The 14,709-nt window shown below is 42.3% G+C and overlaps 1 protein-coding gene across 4 annotated transcripts in view; it reads left to right on the forward strand.

The window, feature by feature from the left end:
• Emsy (EMSY transcriptional repressor, BRCA2 interacting) overlaps nucleotides 1-14,709 on the forward strand; it is a 103,050-nt gene that overhangs the window by 77,066 nt on the left and 11,275 nt on the right. The window contains exons 21-22 of one of the 4 annotated variants that reach the window (XR_003483833.2): nucleotides 11,685-11,798; nucleotides 12,089-13,310. Coding sequence is in view for 2 of the 4 variants with exons in the window: in XM_035442373.1 (XP_035298264.1) it covers nucleotides 11,681-11,770 (90 nt within the window). In the remaining 2 variants the exon portion in view is untranslated. Of the gene's footprint in view, nucleotides 1-11,680; nucleotides 11,799-12,088; nucleotides 13,311-14,709 lie in introns of those variants that run through there. The other 3 variants (XM_035442373.1, XR_003483832.2, XM_035442372.1) reach the window with 3 other exon arrangements.

The following is a 14,709-nucleotide window of genomic DNA, read 5'->3' on the forward strand; positions in this document are numbered from 1 at the left end:
GCAGCTGAAATGCCAAATGAATCTAATCTAATTTAATCTACACTTAAAAATCACACACACACACACACACACACACACACACACGAATTATCAAGTAATATTTTTTTTTCTTTTAACATTTCTAATTCCAATTAGAGCATGAATTTATAAGCAAATATTATTCATTCTTTTTTTTATGTGCCAGGTATGGCTCTAACCACAAGGATAGCACAGTGAGTAAATGGAAAATCCTACCCATGTGGAGCTTACAAACAGACCTTCCTGCTTGTGAAGGAATCGGGGAGCAAGAATGATTCTGGGGCTCTTTATTTTTTTTTTTTATTTTTTTATTTTTGGTTGGCACATATTCAGTGTGTGTAATTGTGGTTTTGTCTGTGTATGTGGAGGGCAGAGATCAACCTTGAGGTTGTTGCTCAGAAGCCGTCTTCCTGGTTCCTATTTCTTTTTTTTAATTATATTTTATGTATTTTATTCATGTGTTTATATGTGTCTTTATTATGTCCATGTATATTACATGTGGAGGCTGGAGGACAACTTGTGGGAGTTGGCTCTCCTACCATCTGGGTCCTGGGAATATGACTCAGGTAGCTAGGCTTGGAGCAGGTGACTGTACCCACTGAGACATCTTGCTGGCCCTCACCTTAGTTTTTGAAACAAGGATTGGAGCTTGCTGACTAGTCTAGACTGGCTGTCTAACAGGTCCTGGCTGCCTGTCTCTGCTTCCCAGTGCAGGGGTTATAAGCATGGCCTGGCTCTTCTTGTTTTCATGTTTGTATGGCAAGCACTTTTACTGACCTATCTCCTCAGCCTCAGCCTGTGTTTGTTAAAGACATTTTCATGTAAGCATATAATCAGTCTCCTTTGACCACATTCCCCAGGTCCCCACATACACACCCCTTTATCTTACATATGTGTTTTTGCCTGTATGTGCACCATGCACATGCAATGTCCATGGATCCCCTGGGACTGAAGTTACAGACAGTTGTGAGCAACCATGTGAGTGCTGGGAAGTGAACCTGGGCCCTCTGAGAACAGCAGCCTCAGCTCTAGATGGTTCTTGACCACTGAGCCGTAGCTCCAGCCCCTTTCCCTAGGAATGATGATGACAGTAATAACTTGTATGGATCCATCTCCAGACATGCTTTTGCTGAAATTGATAGCATTTCTTTATTTCACGCTTAAGTCTACAAATTAAAAGTAAATACAAGCTATCGCTGAAAGATATTTAGAGATGATGCACTTCTACAAAACCATTAGAATTCTACTTTGGTTTTGAGTTGGAGATGTAGCTCAGTTGGTAGAGCACTTGCTTAGAATGTACAGAGCCCTGAGTTCAATCCTTGGCACCACAGAAAAACTAGGCATGGTAGTGGATGTCTAAAATTCCAGTAATTGGGAGGTAGAGGCAGGAAAATGAGAAATCACAGTCATTCTCTTGCCACATAAAAATGTTTGAGGGCAAACATATCTCAAAAAAAAAAAAAGATTTGGTTTAAAGGAAACTTTAAAAAGTACCTGTGGTGAACTTAGAAATTCCTTTTATTTTTTATTTTTATTTGTTTTAGAGACAGGTCTCACTATGTAGCGCAGACTGACCTGGAACTCACTATGTATACCATGCTGGCCTCAAACTCAAAAGGATCCAGTTTTATTGAGTAGTCGTGCCATGTACTTACACATGTAATGTGTGTGGCTCAATGTTTTCTAGGATTTTTCACAGGTAGGGCACCCATTACCAAAATCAGTTTTAGAACACTTTAGTCAGTCAACAAAAGAAAGTGCCCCAAACAGCATTACCACAGCCACATCTCTAGCCCTTGGGGGCCACTCATCTTTCTGTTCTTATGGACTTGCTGTTTTGGACACCTCATATGAATAGAATACAATAAATGGTCTTTTGTGATGGCTTTCTCCTGGTGTCACATCTCTAAGACTTTTTCTGTTTTGGAGCATGCATCAGTACTTCTTTCTATGTTCCAGCATATGGGTGTGTCACACTTTAAAAATCATCAGCTGAAGGACTCGTGTGTTTTACTTCTGAACTACTATGAGCAGTATTGCTGCAAATGCTTGTGCACAAATTCTACCTAAGTTTCAATTCTCCTGTGTAACTACCTTTGACCTTTTAAGCATGTTTGCCACAGAGACCAGGTATTTTGCATTCACTCTATCTGTGTGAGAGGGCTTCTTGCCAACACTTGCTATTGGCTCTTTTAATGTAGCCATCCTAGTATCTACAATGGTACTTCATTGTGCTTCTGACTTACATTTCCCTGACAGCTAATAATAACATTTTTCATGTGTATTTGGTCATTGATTTATCTCTAGAGAAGTATCTCTTTGGTCCCTTTGCTTCTTTTCAGTGGTATTATTTCAATTGAGAATCTGTGAAGTATAAGAAGCACTACTATCAGGAAAAAAAGTAATTCTTCACCGTTAAGATCTTGAGTTGGCTCTATTTCTTCCTCTCCGATGTAGCATTACTAACACTTCTAAACTGTGTCTTAGAATTGAAAGCCTGTTCTTTGTTTGTATTTGTTTGTTTGTTTGTTTGTTTTGGTCTTTCAAGACAGGGTTTCTCTGTGTAGCTTTGGAGCCTGTCCCGGCACTCACTCTATAGACCAGGCTGGCCTCTGTCTCACAGAGAACTGCCTGCCTTTGCCTCCCGAGTGCTGGGATTAAAGGCGTGCGCCACCAGTGCCCTTCGAGAGCGTGTTTTTTGAGCGCATTGCTTTTTAAGGTTCCCACAGTAGGCTGCTTGGGCAAGAGGGTGGCAAGAGAAAGAGCACAAAGGAACAATGGCCTGGATTTGAGCCCCTGACCCCTTTGGTTATTGTTTATGTGAACTTAAGTCAGTTGCATTCTCTCTCCACTTCCCACAACATAAAGTCTAACCTTGGGACTCCAAAAGGCTGAGCTAGCAGTAATGTAAAAATGCCAGTCAAGGAGTTAGCCACTGGATGTATTTTGAGTAGTCACATCATTCCATTTTATTTGTAGATAGCAAGGGCTTGAGAAGAGTAAAAGAGTACACAAGGTAAAGGAGTACACAGTCTAAATTCAAATGAAATTGCCCTGAGCCATGCCTTACTGCTTTCTCTAGAAAGGTATGTTTGCGCCATCTAAGAGGACTGGCCTCTGGAAAGGCAGAGGAACTTGGCTATGTAACATTCATAAGCCTTAGGCAGCTTCTCACGGAGGTCCTTGATTCAGGTTTTTTGTTGTTTTTGTTTTTGCTTTAATGTTTCACAAATCTGAAAGAGAAAGTATGTGGGGACCTTTCATAGAAAGCCTAGTGAGAAGTTGGCTGCCTTTGTGTTGTAGGTTTACAGGCTTCTGAGTTGACCTGTATACTGGACAAAGAAATGGGCACAGATTTGGACTTGTGAGAAGGCTCGCTCTGTCTTCCGTGCTTACAAGTCCAGGATTTTTCTGTAAGGCAGGTGAGCCTGGCCTTGAGCCCCAATATGCCACTAACTTAAGCTCCAAACGGCTGTAGACTGCAGAAAGAGGTTGGAGTTCTTACCTTGTATTACCTGATTCCTTCAAGAAGACTTTGGTACCTATGCAAGTCTCCACCTAGCCAGAATGGTTCTTTGTAGGGTCCTCCTTTCCTTTCTCTTCCATGTGTCCTGGAAGTACATAGGCAAATGCTGAGCTTGGAAACATCAGTTGAGGGTGGGGGTGTCCCACAGCGAGGGAGTTTTAAGCTAGTAAGGATATGTGAATCAAAGAACTGCTAGAGAAGTACTGAGTGCTTAGGAAGACCATAAATGGGGCTGCTACAGAAAATGTCCCTCAGAGAAACGTGAGCTATGGTCTAAAAGAAAAATGAGGATTTAAGCAAAGAGGAAGAAGAAAGCTGCCTAGGGACAACTGAACTCAAAGGCAGTGTAGTGGGGGCAGAAAGTGGAGGTGGAACTGTTACAGCAAAGGTTGGTAGGTGTGTGTGTGTGTGTGTGTGTGTGTGTGTGTGTGGTAAAGTCAAAACCTAAACTACTAGGACTGGCAAAGTGAACTAGTTTGGTCACAATATTTCATTGTGTTGGTGCATAAGAACAAAGCTGCCTTTCTTGATGTCACTCTCAGTTTCTTGGATCATTAAAAAAAAAAAAAAAAAAAAAAAAAACTCTTCAGTGGGTCCCTAAAATAGTCATTTAAATCTGACCTTTGAGGCCCTTAACCAAAGCCTCAACCCATGTTGTAGATTCTTAAGTCATTCTGCTACTTCTGTGCTCTGCACTTGAAGTCTCACTCATGCCTCAGAATTCAGCTGAATTCCCCCTCCTCCATTTGTGTCTTGTATCTGTATTCCTTTATTGGTATTAGAAAGATCCATAATAATTTTCACAACTCATAGACTCAGTACCACTGCCACTCTGTCTTTTGAGAAGCACAGGCTTCTGGGCATGGTGGTGGTCACTAGGGTTTGTGCTCAGCTCACGGCCCTTGTCAAGCACATTTCTATGCTGTAGCTCCAGCCTCACCTCCCAGCTACTCGTAGTTAATGCAATCCAGTTAATTTACAGAGGAGTGTATCACTTAAACATACATTTTAAAAGTGCATAGCATCTTCGTGTCCTGTGTCTGTCTCAGGTTTTAAGCATTAGACAGTGTACAAAAAAAAGCTTCCATTCTCAATAGGCAAGGAATGTAGATTTGATATTACATATCATTTTGATGATAATAAAAGCAATATAGGAAGGGAGGAATCCCAAGGTGTGTGAATGTAAGTTTATAGACAGAGAAAACCTCTTTGAGAAGTGATTTGCAAAAACCTGGATGGAGTGAGAGCGTGCCTGGCCGATGTTAGTGTAAAGATATCCCAGGTCCCAAGGGTTCAAAAGCCAGTAAAGAAAATAGAATGAATGAAGAGAAAGGGAAGCATAGAAGAGAACTGGGTCCTAGTTTCTGAGTGTTTGCATCTTGAGAGGGTATTATTTGCTTTTTTTTATTCAATGGAGGTGACCATGTGATTTTCTCCCCTTTGTTCTATTAATGTGTGATATGCTGATTTTCTTACGTTGAGCCACCCTTGGATTCCTGGGTTAAATCCTATTTAGGTATAGTGTTGATACTTTCTCTATGTTATGTTGAACTGAATTTACTAACATTTTGTTGAAGAATTTTGCATCTATATTCCTAAAGGCTCTTGGTCTGTAACTTTTTGTTTGATGTCTTTATCTGACTATGATAGGGTAATTGGGCGTCATCAAATGAGTTAGGAAGTTAGTTTTTGCAACACTTTGAGAAGGATTAGTGTTGGTTCTTTAAGTATTTCATAGAATTCACCAATGATGACATCTAGTCTTCAGTTTTTCTTTGGAGGGGTTTGATTAGTGAGTCCAACCAAGTCTTTTTACAGCTCTCAGCCCCCATCAGTTTAGGTGATTTGTTGTGTTTCTAGACTTTTCCCATCTCATCCATAAAATTGTTGATGTGCAATTGTTCCTAGCATTGTCTTGATCCTTTTCACTTTTGTAGGATTACAGTAGGGCCTCTACTTTTATTTTTACTTTAAGCATGATTTTTGCTGTATCACAAAATGTGGTATTCTATGATTTCATTGTTAGTATTTTCTGGCATCCTTTGTGATTCCTTTGGCCTGTTGCTTAGTTGAGTGTACTGCTTTATTTCCAAGTTTGTGATCTTCCAGTTTTCCTGATGGTAATACCTAACTTGATTACTTTGTAGTTAGAGGAGAAAAGTCTGTAATTTCAGACTTTTCAGACTTTGTTTTTCTAGTTTAAGGTAGCTTATCTAGATTGTTTTTCCATGTGCACTTGAGAATGTGTCTCCTGTGAGAGTATAGGGAGGAATGTGAGATGTTTTTAGATCTAATTGGTTTGTAGAGCACAAGTCCTCTTTCCTAGTTGATACTCTGTCTAAAAAACATCTTGTCTCTTGTGTGTGTGTGTTTGGGGGCGGGGGGGGGGGGAGGTTCAAGACAGGGTCTCTCTGCATAGCTCTGGCTGTCCTGAAACTCACTATGTAGGCCAGGGTGATCCCAAACTCATAGAAATGTGCCTGCCTCTGCCCCTTAACTGCCAGGATCAAAGACATGTGCTACCACGCCCAGCTCTTTGTTTCTTATTGAAAGTGTTTATTGACATCTCCACAAGTCTCCATTTTTTTTTGTGGCATATTTTCTTATTTTGATTCTATCATTTTGGTGAATAATACCATACAGTGTTGCATGGTGCATATTCACTAATAATTGTTGTATCTTCTTGCTGGTTTAATCCACTTAACAGTGTGCATTGTCCTTTGTCTCCTGAAACAATTTCTGATTTAGTCTACTTTGTTTCATATTATATTGTAGCCATACGGATTCTCTTTTTTTTTTTGAAGTTTATATGTACTACTTGTTTCAATCTTTTCACTTATAGTCTGCTGGGTCACAAATGAACCTTTTGTGGACTGCATATTAGATCGTGGTTTTAAAATCTATTCTGATGTTCCTGTCTCCCCTTTCTCTCGAGAATCAAACCTAGGGCCCTTGGGCATGCTGAACAAGCACTCTCCCACTAAGCTACCTTCCAGCCCCAGTTCTTCTTTAGGACTGGAGATTTTTAACTCTATGCCTAATGGATTGCCAATAAGGAATGGCTTCTACCATTTGGTTTCCAGTTATCTTGTGTCCTCTTTTGTTCCCTGGTTTCCTCTTTTGCTGACTTCTTCATTTACTTGTTTCCTAAGAACTATCCTCATTCCTCACTCAATTTTTTTTTTTTTTGGTGTATATATAAAGGATTTTTTTTTTTAACTTTTAAATTACATTTGTTTTTTGGGAGAATGCATGTGCCATGGCACACCTGTAGAGGTCAGAGGACAATTGCAATGACTCTCCTCCCCTTGTATCATGGATTAAACTCACCTTTTAAGGGCTGGAGAGAAATACCTTTACCTCCTGAGACATTTTTCTAGGCTATTTAAATATTCCCTTTATGATTACTGTGGGAATTATATTGAGTGTTCTAAATATGTAGCAACCCAGTTTGAACTGATACCAACTTAACTTCAAAACCCAGATTCCTGTAAAGCTTCTCTCTCTGTTATCAAAGTATATTTTTATGTACCCAGTAACATAGATTTATAACCATTTTTATACATTTGTCTTTTAAGTCATGTAAATCAATGTCTTTTAAACCTCAGGTTTCTCTGGGTGGTGGTTTGTTCATTTTGGAGACAGGTCTCTCTGTGTAGTCCTGGTTGGCCTCAAACTCACAGAGATCTGCCCGCCTCTGCTGGGATGAAGGACATGCACACCCAGCCCAGGTTTTTTATTTTTTTGCTGGCTAGCTGTTGAAAGCTGTAGCAATCCATTTGTCTAATGCCTTTTCCTGTACTTCTGATGGATTGTTTTCTTCCTTACGTGTGGTTACTAAAGTCTTTATTCCTACCTGGAGTTTGACAGATTTTCTTAGATCCCAGGAGCTAAACAGACAGAATCTCTGTAGATTGCTTCTCTCATCTGGCCCTTCAGTCTTACTCAGACTTCTACAGATACTAGGGACATACTTGAGGTGACAGTTTCCTCTCCCAAGAGGTGCTTTTGAATGTCTGCCTCCCCAAGAAACTCTCTGTTCTGCTGCTTCTAAAGCTGGAGACCAGAGTCCCACAGTGGGGACATGAGCTGGGCAGTGTCACAAAGTACCATCAGTTGTCTTCCCCTCTCCCTTGTGGCAAAATATACATAACCTGAAATTACCACTTTAACTGTTTTAAGAATGTAACTTGGTGGCATTTATTGCATTCAGTGTTAAACCATCACCACTGTCCATCACTAGAATTTTTCCATCAACCCAGCTGAAACTGTCCCCTTTATGTAGTGGCTTCCCTTCCCTGCCTCCCCCAGTTCCTGGTAAGTACCCTGAAGTTTTGAAGTTATCTTTTTTTTTCTTTACTGAGTATTTGGCTATTGCTGTAACTCTGTTTTCCAGAACTCTGACAAGACTGCTTCTCACAGTTTCTGCTTGGTTTCCGATGCTTCTGTTGGGGGATGGGAGCATAGATGTCACTCAACACCAAGGTATTTGAACCAGGTACCTTGGAAGTGTAGAATGGCCATTGAAACAGGAAAGACTGACAAGTTCTCATATCAGAGAGTGAGAGCAGGACTGAGTTCAGCATCCATTAAGTTCAAGATGCTTACTAGACATCACATGGAGAGGCTAGTGATCAGAAGGACAGAGGTTGAATGAATCAGCCCTAGGACAGTGTAGCACATGGGGTCAGGGTGAGTCAGAACCAGAAAGAAGATGGAAGGGATGGCCAGAAGGTGGTAGGTGAAACTGGACATTGGTGTCCTAGACACAGATAAAGAAGCAAATCATTTTCAGTTTATTTTTACATTTAGAGAAAGCCAGAGAGAGAACAACTTTGACAAGTCGGCTGTCTTCCTCTACCATGTAGGTTCTGGGTGCCAAACAGGCCTTCAAGCTTGGTGATCTTTTACCAGAGGCTGAGCCATCTCACCAGCCCTAAAGAAGGAATTTCTACAATTACATCAAATACAGTGATCCTTGAGGTTGGCCCCAAGGAAGTCATTGGTGACTTTGGGGAAATCAGTTCTGATTAAATTGGGGGCAAAACTGTAGGAGAATGGGGAGAATTGGAGAACACAGAATCCCACGAGTCACTGTAAACAAAATACGTCATTGCTGTAAGGATAAGTGGAGTCAAGAGGTTTTAGAAAACAAATTTATTGACAGTTTCACTATGTGGCCCAGGCTAGAATCAAACCATAATCCAACCACAGACTCTCAAGGGCTGGGATTGGAGGTGTGTCTCACACCATACATAGCTGACTGGGGGTGTTTGCTTGTTTATTTTGAGGTGAGATCTCTCTTGGCCAGCCTAGTTGTGAACTCTGAGCTCTATTGATTATCCTGCCTCAGCCTTTCCAGACAGTTGGAACTATAGCTGTGCACCATACCTGGCTCTGGAATTTTGCTTGGCTTTGTTTTGGTGTAAGGAATTGTTACTGGTGGGATTCCTCCAAGAAGCATTTCTGATGTAGGAGAGAACTGCCAATACACTGGCCTTGGATGACAGGAGAGGGTCTAGCTGGTACTGGACTCCCAAAGAGGAAGCTGTACATACTAGCACATTGCTGAGTAGATGCACTGGCTTCAATTTTCAGGTGACTCAAGTATGTATCTGTGCAATCTCCTCAGTGAGCAAACCCATTGCCTTGGGTATTCAGTTGAGTTCCTAAAAGTACTTCATCCTTAAGCTGTCCCAACCAAGATCAACACCTGCCATTCCTTCTAACTCCTGCTTGGAGGGAGCGCCCCCCCTCCTCCATTGACCATAGCATCTAGTCTGCCCTGAGAAGGGGCAGGATCTTGAGTCAGGGAAGTCTTCAAGAAGAATGTCCCCCAGGGCTGAGGCAGCAGGTGAGGCTGACATTCCCTATGTGAGTGAGGTGTAGGGTATGCTACAGCCAGAGCATCCAAAGGTAGAAAGTGAAACTGGGTTTAGATGTGGGGTGCCAGGGAGCAATGGCTGAGAACAGTCTGTCACCTACATAGAAGCCATCACACTCCTACCTGCCCACAAAGTATTGTCAGAGTCTGTGGAGTTAGCAGCATGATTGAAAGGGCTGCTTGTTTCGGCTTTTAATTTCATAGTACTGGAATATCTTGCTAGAAGGGTCTGACAGGCCTTTTCCCTCTCTTCTTCCTCATCCAGTGCATCCGCCTTTTGAGGCAAGGTCTCTCACTGGGAGCTGACTGGGGCTCTCTGGACAGTGAACGCTAAGGAGTTATCCCTTATATGCACTCCAGCACGGGGATTACAAAGGCATGCCACCACACTATGCAACAGGTCCTGTGCTTATATGGCAAGCACATGGCAGACTGAGCCATCTCCCAGCCCTTGAGCCCTAATTGTTTATGAAAGCCTCTTTAATCTTTTATTTTAAGTCACCTCCCAGGATACTTCCTATTCTACCCATTAGCCACCTCATCCACATCTCCTTTCTGGCTGTTTTCACCTGGGATCACAACTCTCACTGTGAGAATCCAATTCACTTTCCTGCCCCACGAGCAGGGTCTGCATAAAGGAAACACCAGCAAGTTCATTGACTGACTGTACAGAACCCCACAAAACAGCCTGGTTTTTGGTCTTTGCTCACAGGTGCATAGTGCTTCCTAACTGAAGGGCACAAGCAAACGGCAGAAACAACATCCTTATTTTGGGTTGTTTTTAAGGTGAGGATGTTATTGTTGTGAGGTATTATTGTTGAGATGATGTTTATGTAGCATCCATTCTGGACTCAGGGGCCAGTGCCCATCTCTGCTGTCATTTGTTCTGTCACTTCAAAGGACAGGAAGAACATGGGTGGTGATTTTAGGATCATATTCAGAACCTCAGGGAATGAGTCATTTGGGGTTGACGACTTTTCCGGTGACTACAGCACAAATAAATGAAGCAACAGGACGTTGTTGATGTGTTTATTGTTCGTTTTAACCATAGTACATAACTTCCAGAAATGCACTCTCATGATCTCTTGACTGTGAGTCCATCTGGTGTTTGTTTTTTTTTTTTTTTTTTTTTTTTTTTTTTTTTTTTTTTCTTCAAACCATTCTGCTGAGCATAGTTCTAATAACATCGCAGCTCAGCTTTGAGAACACAGCCTTGTGGGAAGAGGAACAAAAGGGAATGGGGGATGCAGTGCTGTCACCTAGGAGGGCTCAGAGTCCCCAGAGAAGATCTGGACTAGAGTGCAAACCTAAAGTAGAGGCATCTGGCTTGCCCTCGATATTGGAGGGAGAGGGAGAGGTTGACCCTAACCCTTACTTCAGTGTGCTGCTTCTGATTTTTTTTTTTTTTTGAGATGGTATCATAGCTCAGGCTAGCTTCACTCTCACTATTTAGCCCAGGCTTGCCTCAAACTGGAGACATTCCACCTGCTTTAGCCTGGGATTACAGGCATGGGTCGCCATGACTAGCTTTCCATGTGCCTTTGAGTCATCTGGTGTCTTAGTTTTCTCATTGTGACAAAACACCTGACAAAAGGAACTTAGGAAAGGTGGGTATTTTTGGCTCACAGTGTGAGTGAGGGCACAGTCCTTCCTAGCTTTGGGGGTGTCAGGGGAGGAGTGTGAGGACTGGAGTGTGAGATGGAGGAGTGTGAGGAAGGATGGGTGTGAGGACAGGAGTGAGGATGGGTGTGAAGTGGCTGGTCATATTGCATCTGCAGTCAAGAAGCAATGGCAAATACTGGTGCCGTTTGCTTAATTTTTTTTTTTGCGAGTGTATCTGCGTGTGTTTGTGTGGGTACACACATGTATTCCAATGTGTGGAGGTCAGTGTTCAGCCTCAGACATTGTTCCTCACAATCCAATATTGACTTTTTTATGTGTATTTCTGGGGGTCACACATGCATGCTTATGTGGGAGGTACACATATTTGTGTGGAGACCAGAGGACAATCTTGGGTGTCCTCTTCACCTGCTTCCTGTGAGGATGTGGATGAATGTCTTTCATTGTCTTGGGGACTCCCAGTTAGGCTGGACTGAGTTGGCCAGTGAACCCCAGAGAGCCTACCTTCCCCCAATACTGGGGCTTCAGGCTGCACCATCACATGCAGCATTTTAATGTAGTTTCCACAGGTCCTTACACTTGAGAGGCAGACACTTTACTGACTGACCTATCTCCTTTTGTTTTTTGAGGCAGGTTTTCCTAGAGAGAATGGTGCTTACCAAGTAGACCTGACTGATTGGCAAGTGAGCCCTGGGATCTACCAGTCTTCATCTCCCTAGTGCAGGGGTTACAAGTACTGGAAGACAGGTATGCCTCTCATTCAACCAAGAGCTATTGGAAACTGGTCAGAAGTCTGCTTGGGGCTCATGCTTGGGTTATGCTGAGTTCTGCATGTCAGGCCTCAGTTTACTCATCAGTAACTCCTAGAAATGTTTCCTTTGTTTGTTGCCTGTTCCCTACTCTCATAGCAGGGTTTCCTGGGGGCGCTTCCTAAATGAAGGACTCACACACACTAGCTTGTCTGGAGGTTTGCTGGGGAAACCAAGTTAAGCCACTTCCTCCATAACCATTCTGCCATTTCTCTGACTTACCTACAGCCTAACTCACATGCCTAACGTTCATCACAGTGGAAGAGTATCCTGTTAAGATCACACTCCACCACTGTATCCCTCCAGTCTACTCAAGGATTTTCCGTCTGAAATTGTTCCTTTTAACAAAGATATATTCCTTTCATGTATATGAATGAATGCATGCTTTGCCTGCATGTGTGCCTGTGTACCGTGTGCATACAGTACCCACACAGGACAGAAGAGGGCGTCAAATCACCAGGAACTGGAGCTAAGGATATTTGTGAATTGCCATTTGGATGCTGGAAACTGAACCTAGGTCTTTTGCAAGAGCCCAGAATGCTTGTTAACCACTGAGCCATCTCTCCAGTCCCAAACAATCCCTTTGCTATTCTACATGACCTCTTCCCTCTCTGTCGCTGTCCCATCCTTTTCCCCTCTCCACCTCCTTTCTTGATCATCCTGACTTAGAAGCATGCCTCATTATAACTCCCTGGGACTCTGTCATTTAATTTTGATCAATGCAGATCAATAGTGTATGGATTTTTTTCCCCTCCTGGGCCAACAATGAGTGGCACAATGGTTTTCAAGACATTGGACATCAAGCACCAAAGGCCAGAACTCTTGACAGCCATAATTGCACCAGCGTAGGAGAAAGCTTCACTCCACAGCGCAGGGAGCAGAACCTAGGCAAATCCTAGTGGGCTCCATCAATGAAACAGGAAACAGTGCGGAGAGACGCAGTGAAGCAAGACTAACATCTGCAGATTCCTGAAAAGCTTAGCAGGGACCTGTTCATCCACAATGGGAGGTGTCCCAAAGCTAAGGAAGAGCACCATGAAGGATTAGAGGCAATCACAGCTGGCCAGGATGGTGCCTTTTCCTACCAGTCACCTGGGAAGCTTCATGTTTCACAAGGCACAGGGCTAGAGTGCCCAGAGAGTTTTGCTGCTCTAGTCCAGGTGAACAGATCTCAAAAGAAATGCTTAAAAGGATTCAACCGTTTCCAAGTAACTATTCCAGAGCAAAACTGTAGAATATACACACATGTACATACACGCATGTCGCTCAGTAAGATGCTATTTATAATTGTTAGCACTACAGTTTTAAAATGTTGAGGGCTGGCTGGCCAGGTGGTGGTGGTGCACCCTTTCTCTGAAGTCAGCCTCATCTGTCCTGGTCAGCGAGTTCCAGGACAGTCAAAGCTACACAGAGGAAACCTGCCTCAAAATAAATAAATAAATAAATAAATGTTGAGGGTTGGAGTAATGACTCAGTGGTTAAGGGTACCCACTGGCTGTTCTTCCAGAGGATCTTGGTTCGATTCCTAGTACTTACACAGCAATTCACAAGGGATCTGATGCCCTCTTCTGAATCTTCAGGCACTGAATACACAGTGCATATGATGTACAGATATGTGCTGCACAGACATAACATGTAGGCAAAACAGTCATACACACAAAATTTTAAAAATATATCAAAATTAAGACCAGGCAGCAGTGATATGCACCTTTAACCCCAGCACTCAGGAGGCAGAGGCAGGTGGATCTTTGTGAGTTTAAGATCAACCTGGTCTTCAGAGTGAGTTCTAGGACAGCCAGGGCTACCCAGAGAATCCCTGTCTTGAAAAAAAAAAACCAACAGATAATAAGCAAAAATTAAAAAATTAAAATTTTGATGTCAATCTTGTAAGGAAGTGGGGAAATACAACCCATGATGAGAAAAATGCATCAAAGTGACTCAGGATTGACATGTGAAAACTGCAGACAAGAGGATGGGGACTGTCACTACGACTGCACTAAGTATTTCCAAACTTAAGTAGAGGCGTGGTCAGAATAAAAGGAAGATCCAATTGCACATCAGAGAAGACTACAACATATAAGCTACAGAGACACGCATATAAAATTAACAGCATTTCAGAAGATGAATGGACTTAATAGCATAACAACCATTCAAAATGAGGCAGCGTAAGAAAATATTATTTTTAAATGTATTTTTATTTTATGTGCATTGGTGTTTTGCCATGGGTGTCGGGTCCCCTGGAACTGGAGTTACAGACAGGTGTGAGCTGCCATGTGGGTGCTCTGGAAGAGCAGTCAATATTCTTAGCCACTGAGCTATCCCTCCAGCCCAAAGAATATACTTTTAAATGAATAGATCATCGGTTAACTGGGAGATGATATCAAACAATCTGGCATGTTTGTCTTGGTATATTATGTAAATAAAGAATTTGGTAAATTATGCCAAGATACTTCATAGTCAGCTGAAGGCCAACGATAAAGAGAGAAAATCTTAAAAACGCTTGAGTTTTCTTTTGGTTAATGTGTTATGACATACTGTTTCTAGTCTTTTGTTTTTGTTTGGTAGTTTGAGACAGGGTCTCTTGTTACTCAGGTTGGCCTTGACCTTGATATATAGCCAAGGAAGAACTTGAATTCCTTATCCTTCTGCCTTCACCTCTTGGTTTCTGGAATTACAGGCATGCACCACCATCACAACCACCACACCCATTCTGCCAACTGAACTACATCCCTAACCTTCTGTTGTTTTGCTTTTAGCCTATCCATATCTTTATGCTAAAGTGAGTTTCCTGCACACAACCCAGAGTTGAATCTTGCTTTCTTATCCAATATGACAATCTGTTTTGATTA

The sequence above is a fragment of the Cricetulus griseus genome, chromosome 3 (genome assembly GCF_003668045.3).
Source record: "Cricetulus griseus strain 17A/GY chromosome 3, alternate assembly CriGri-PICRH-1.0, whole genome shotgun sequence".
NCBI lineage: Eukaryota > Metazoa > Chordata > Mammalia > Rodentia > Cricetidae > Cricetulus > Cricetulus griseus.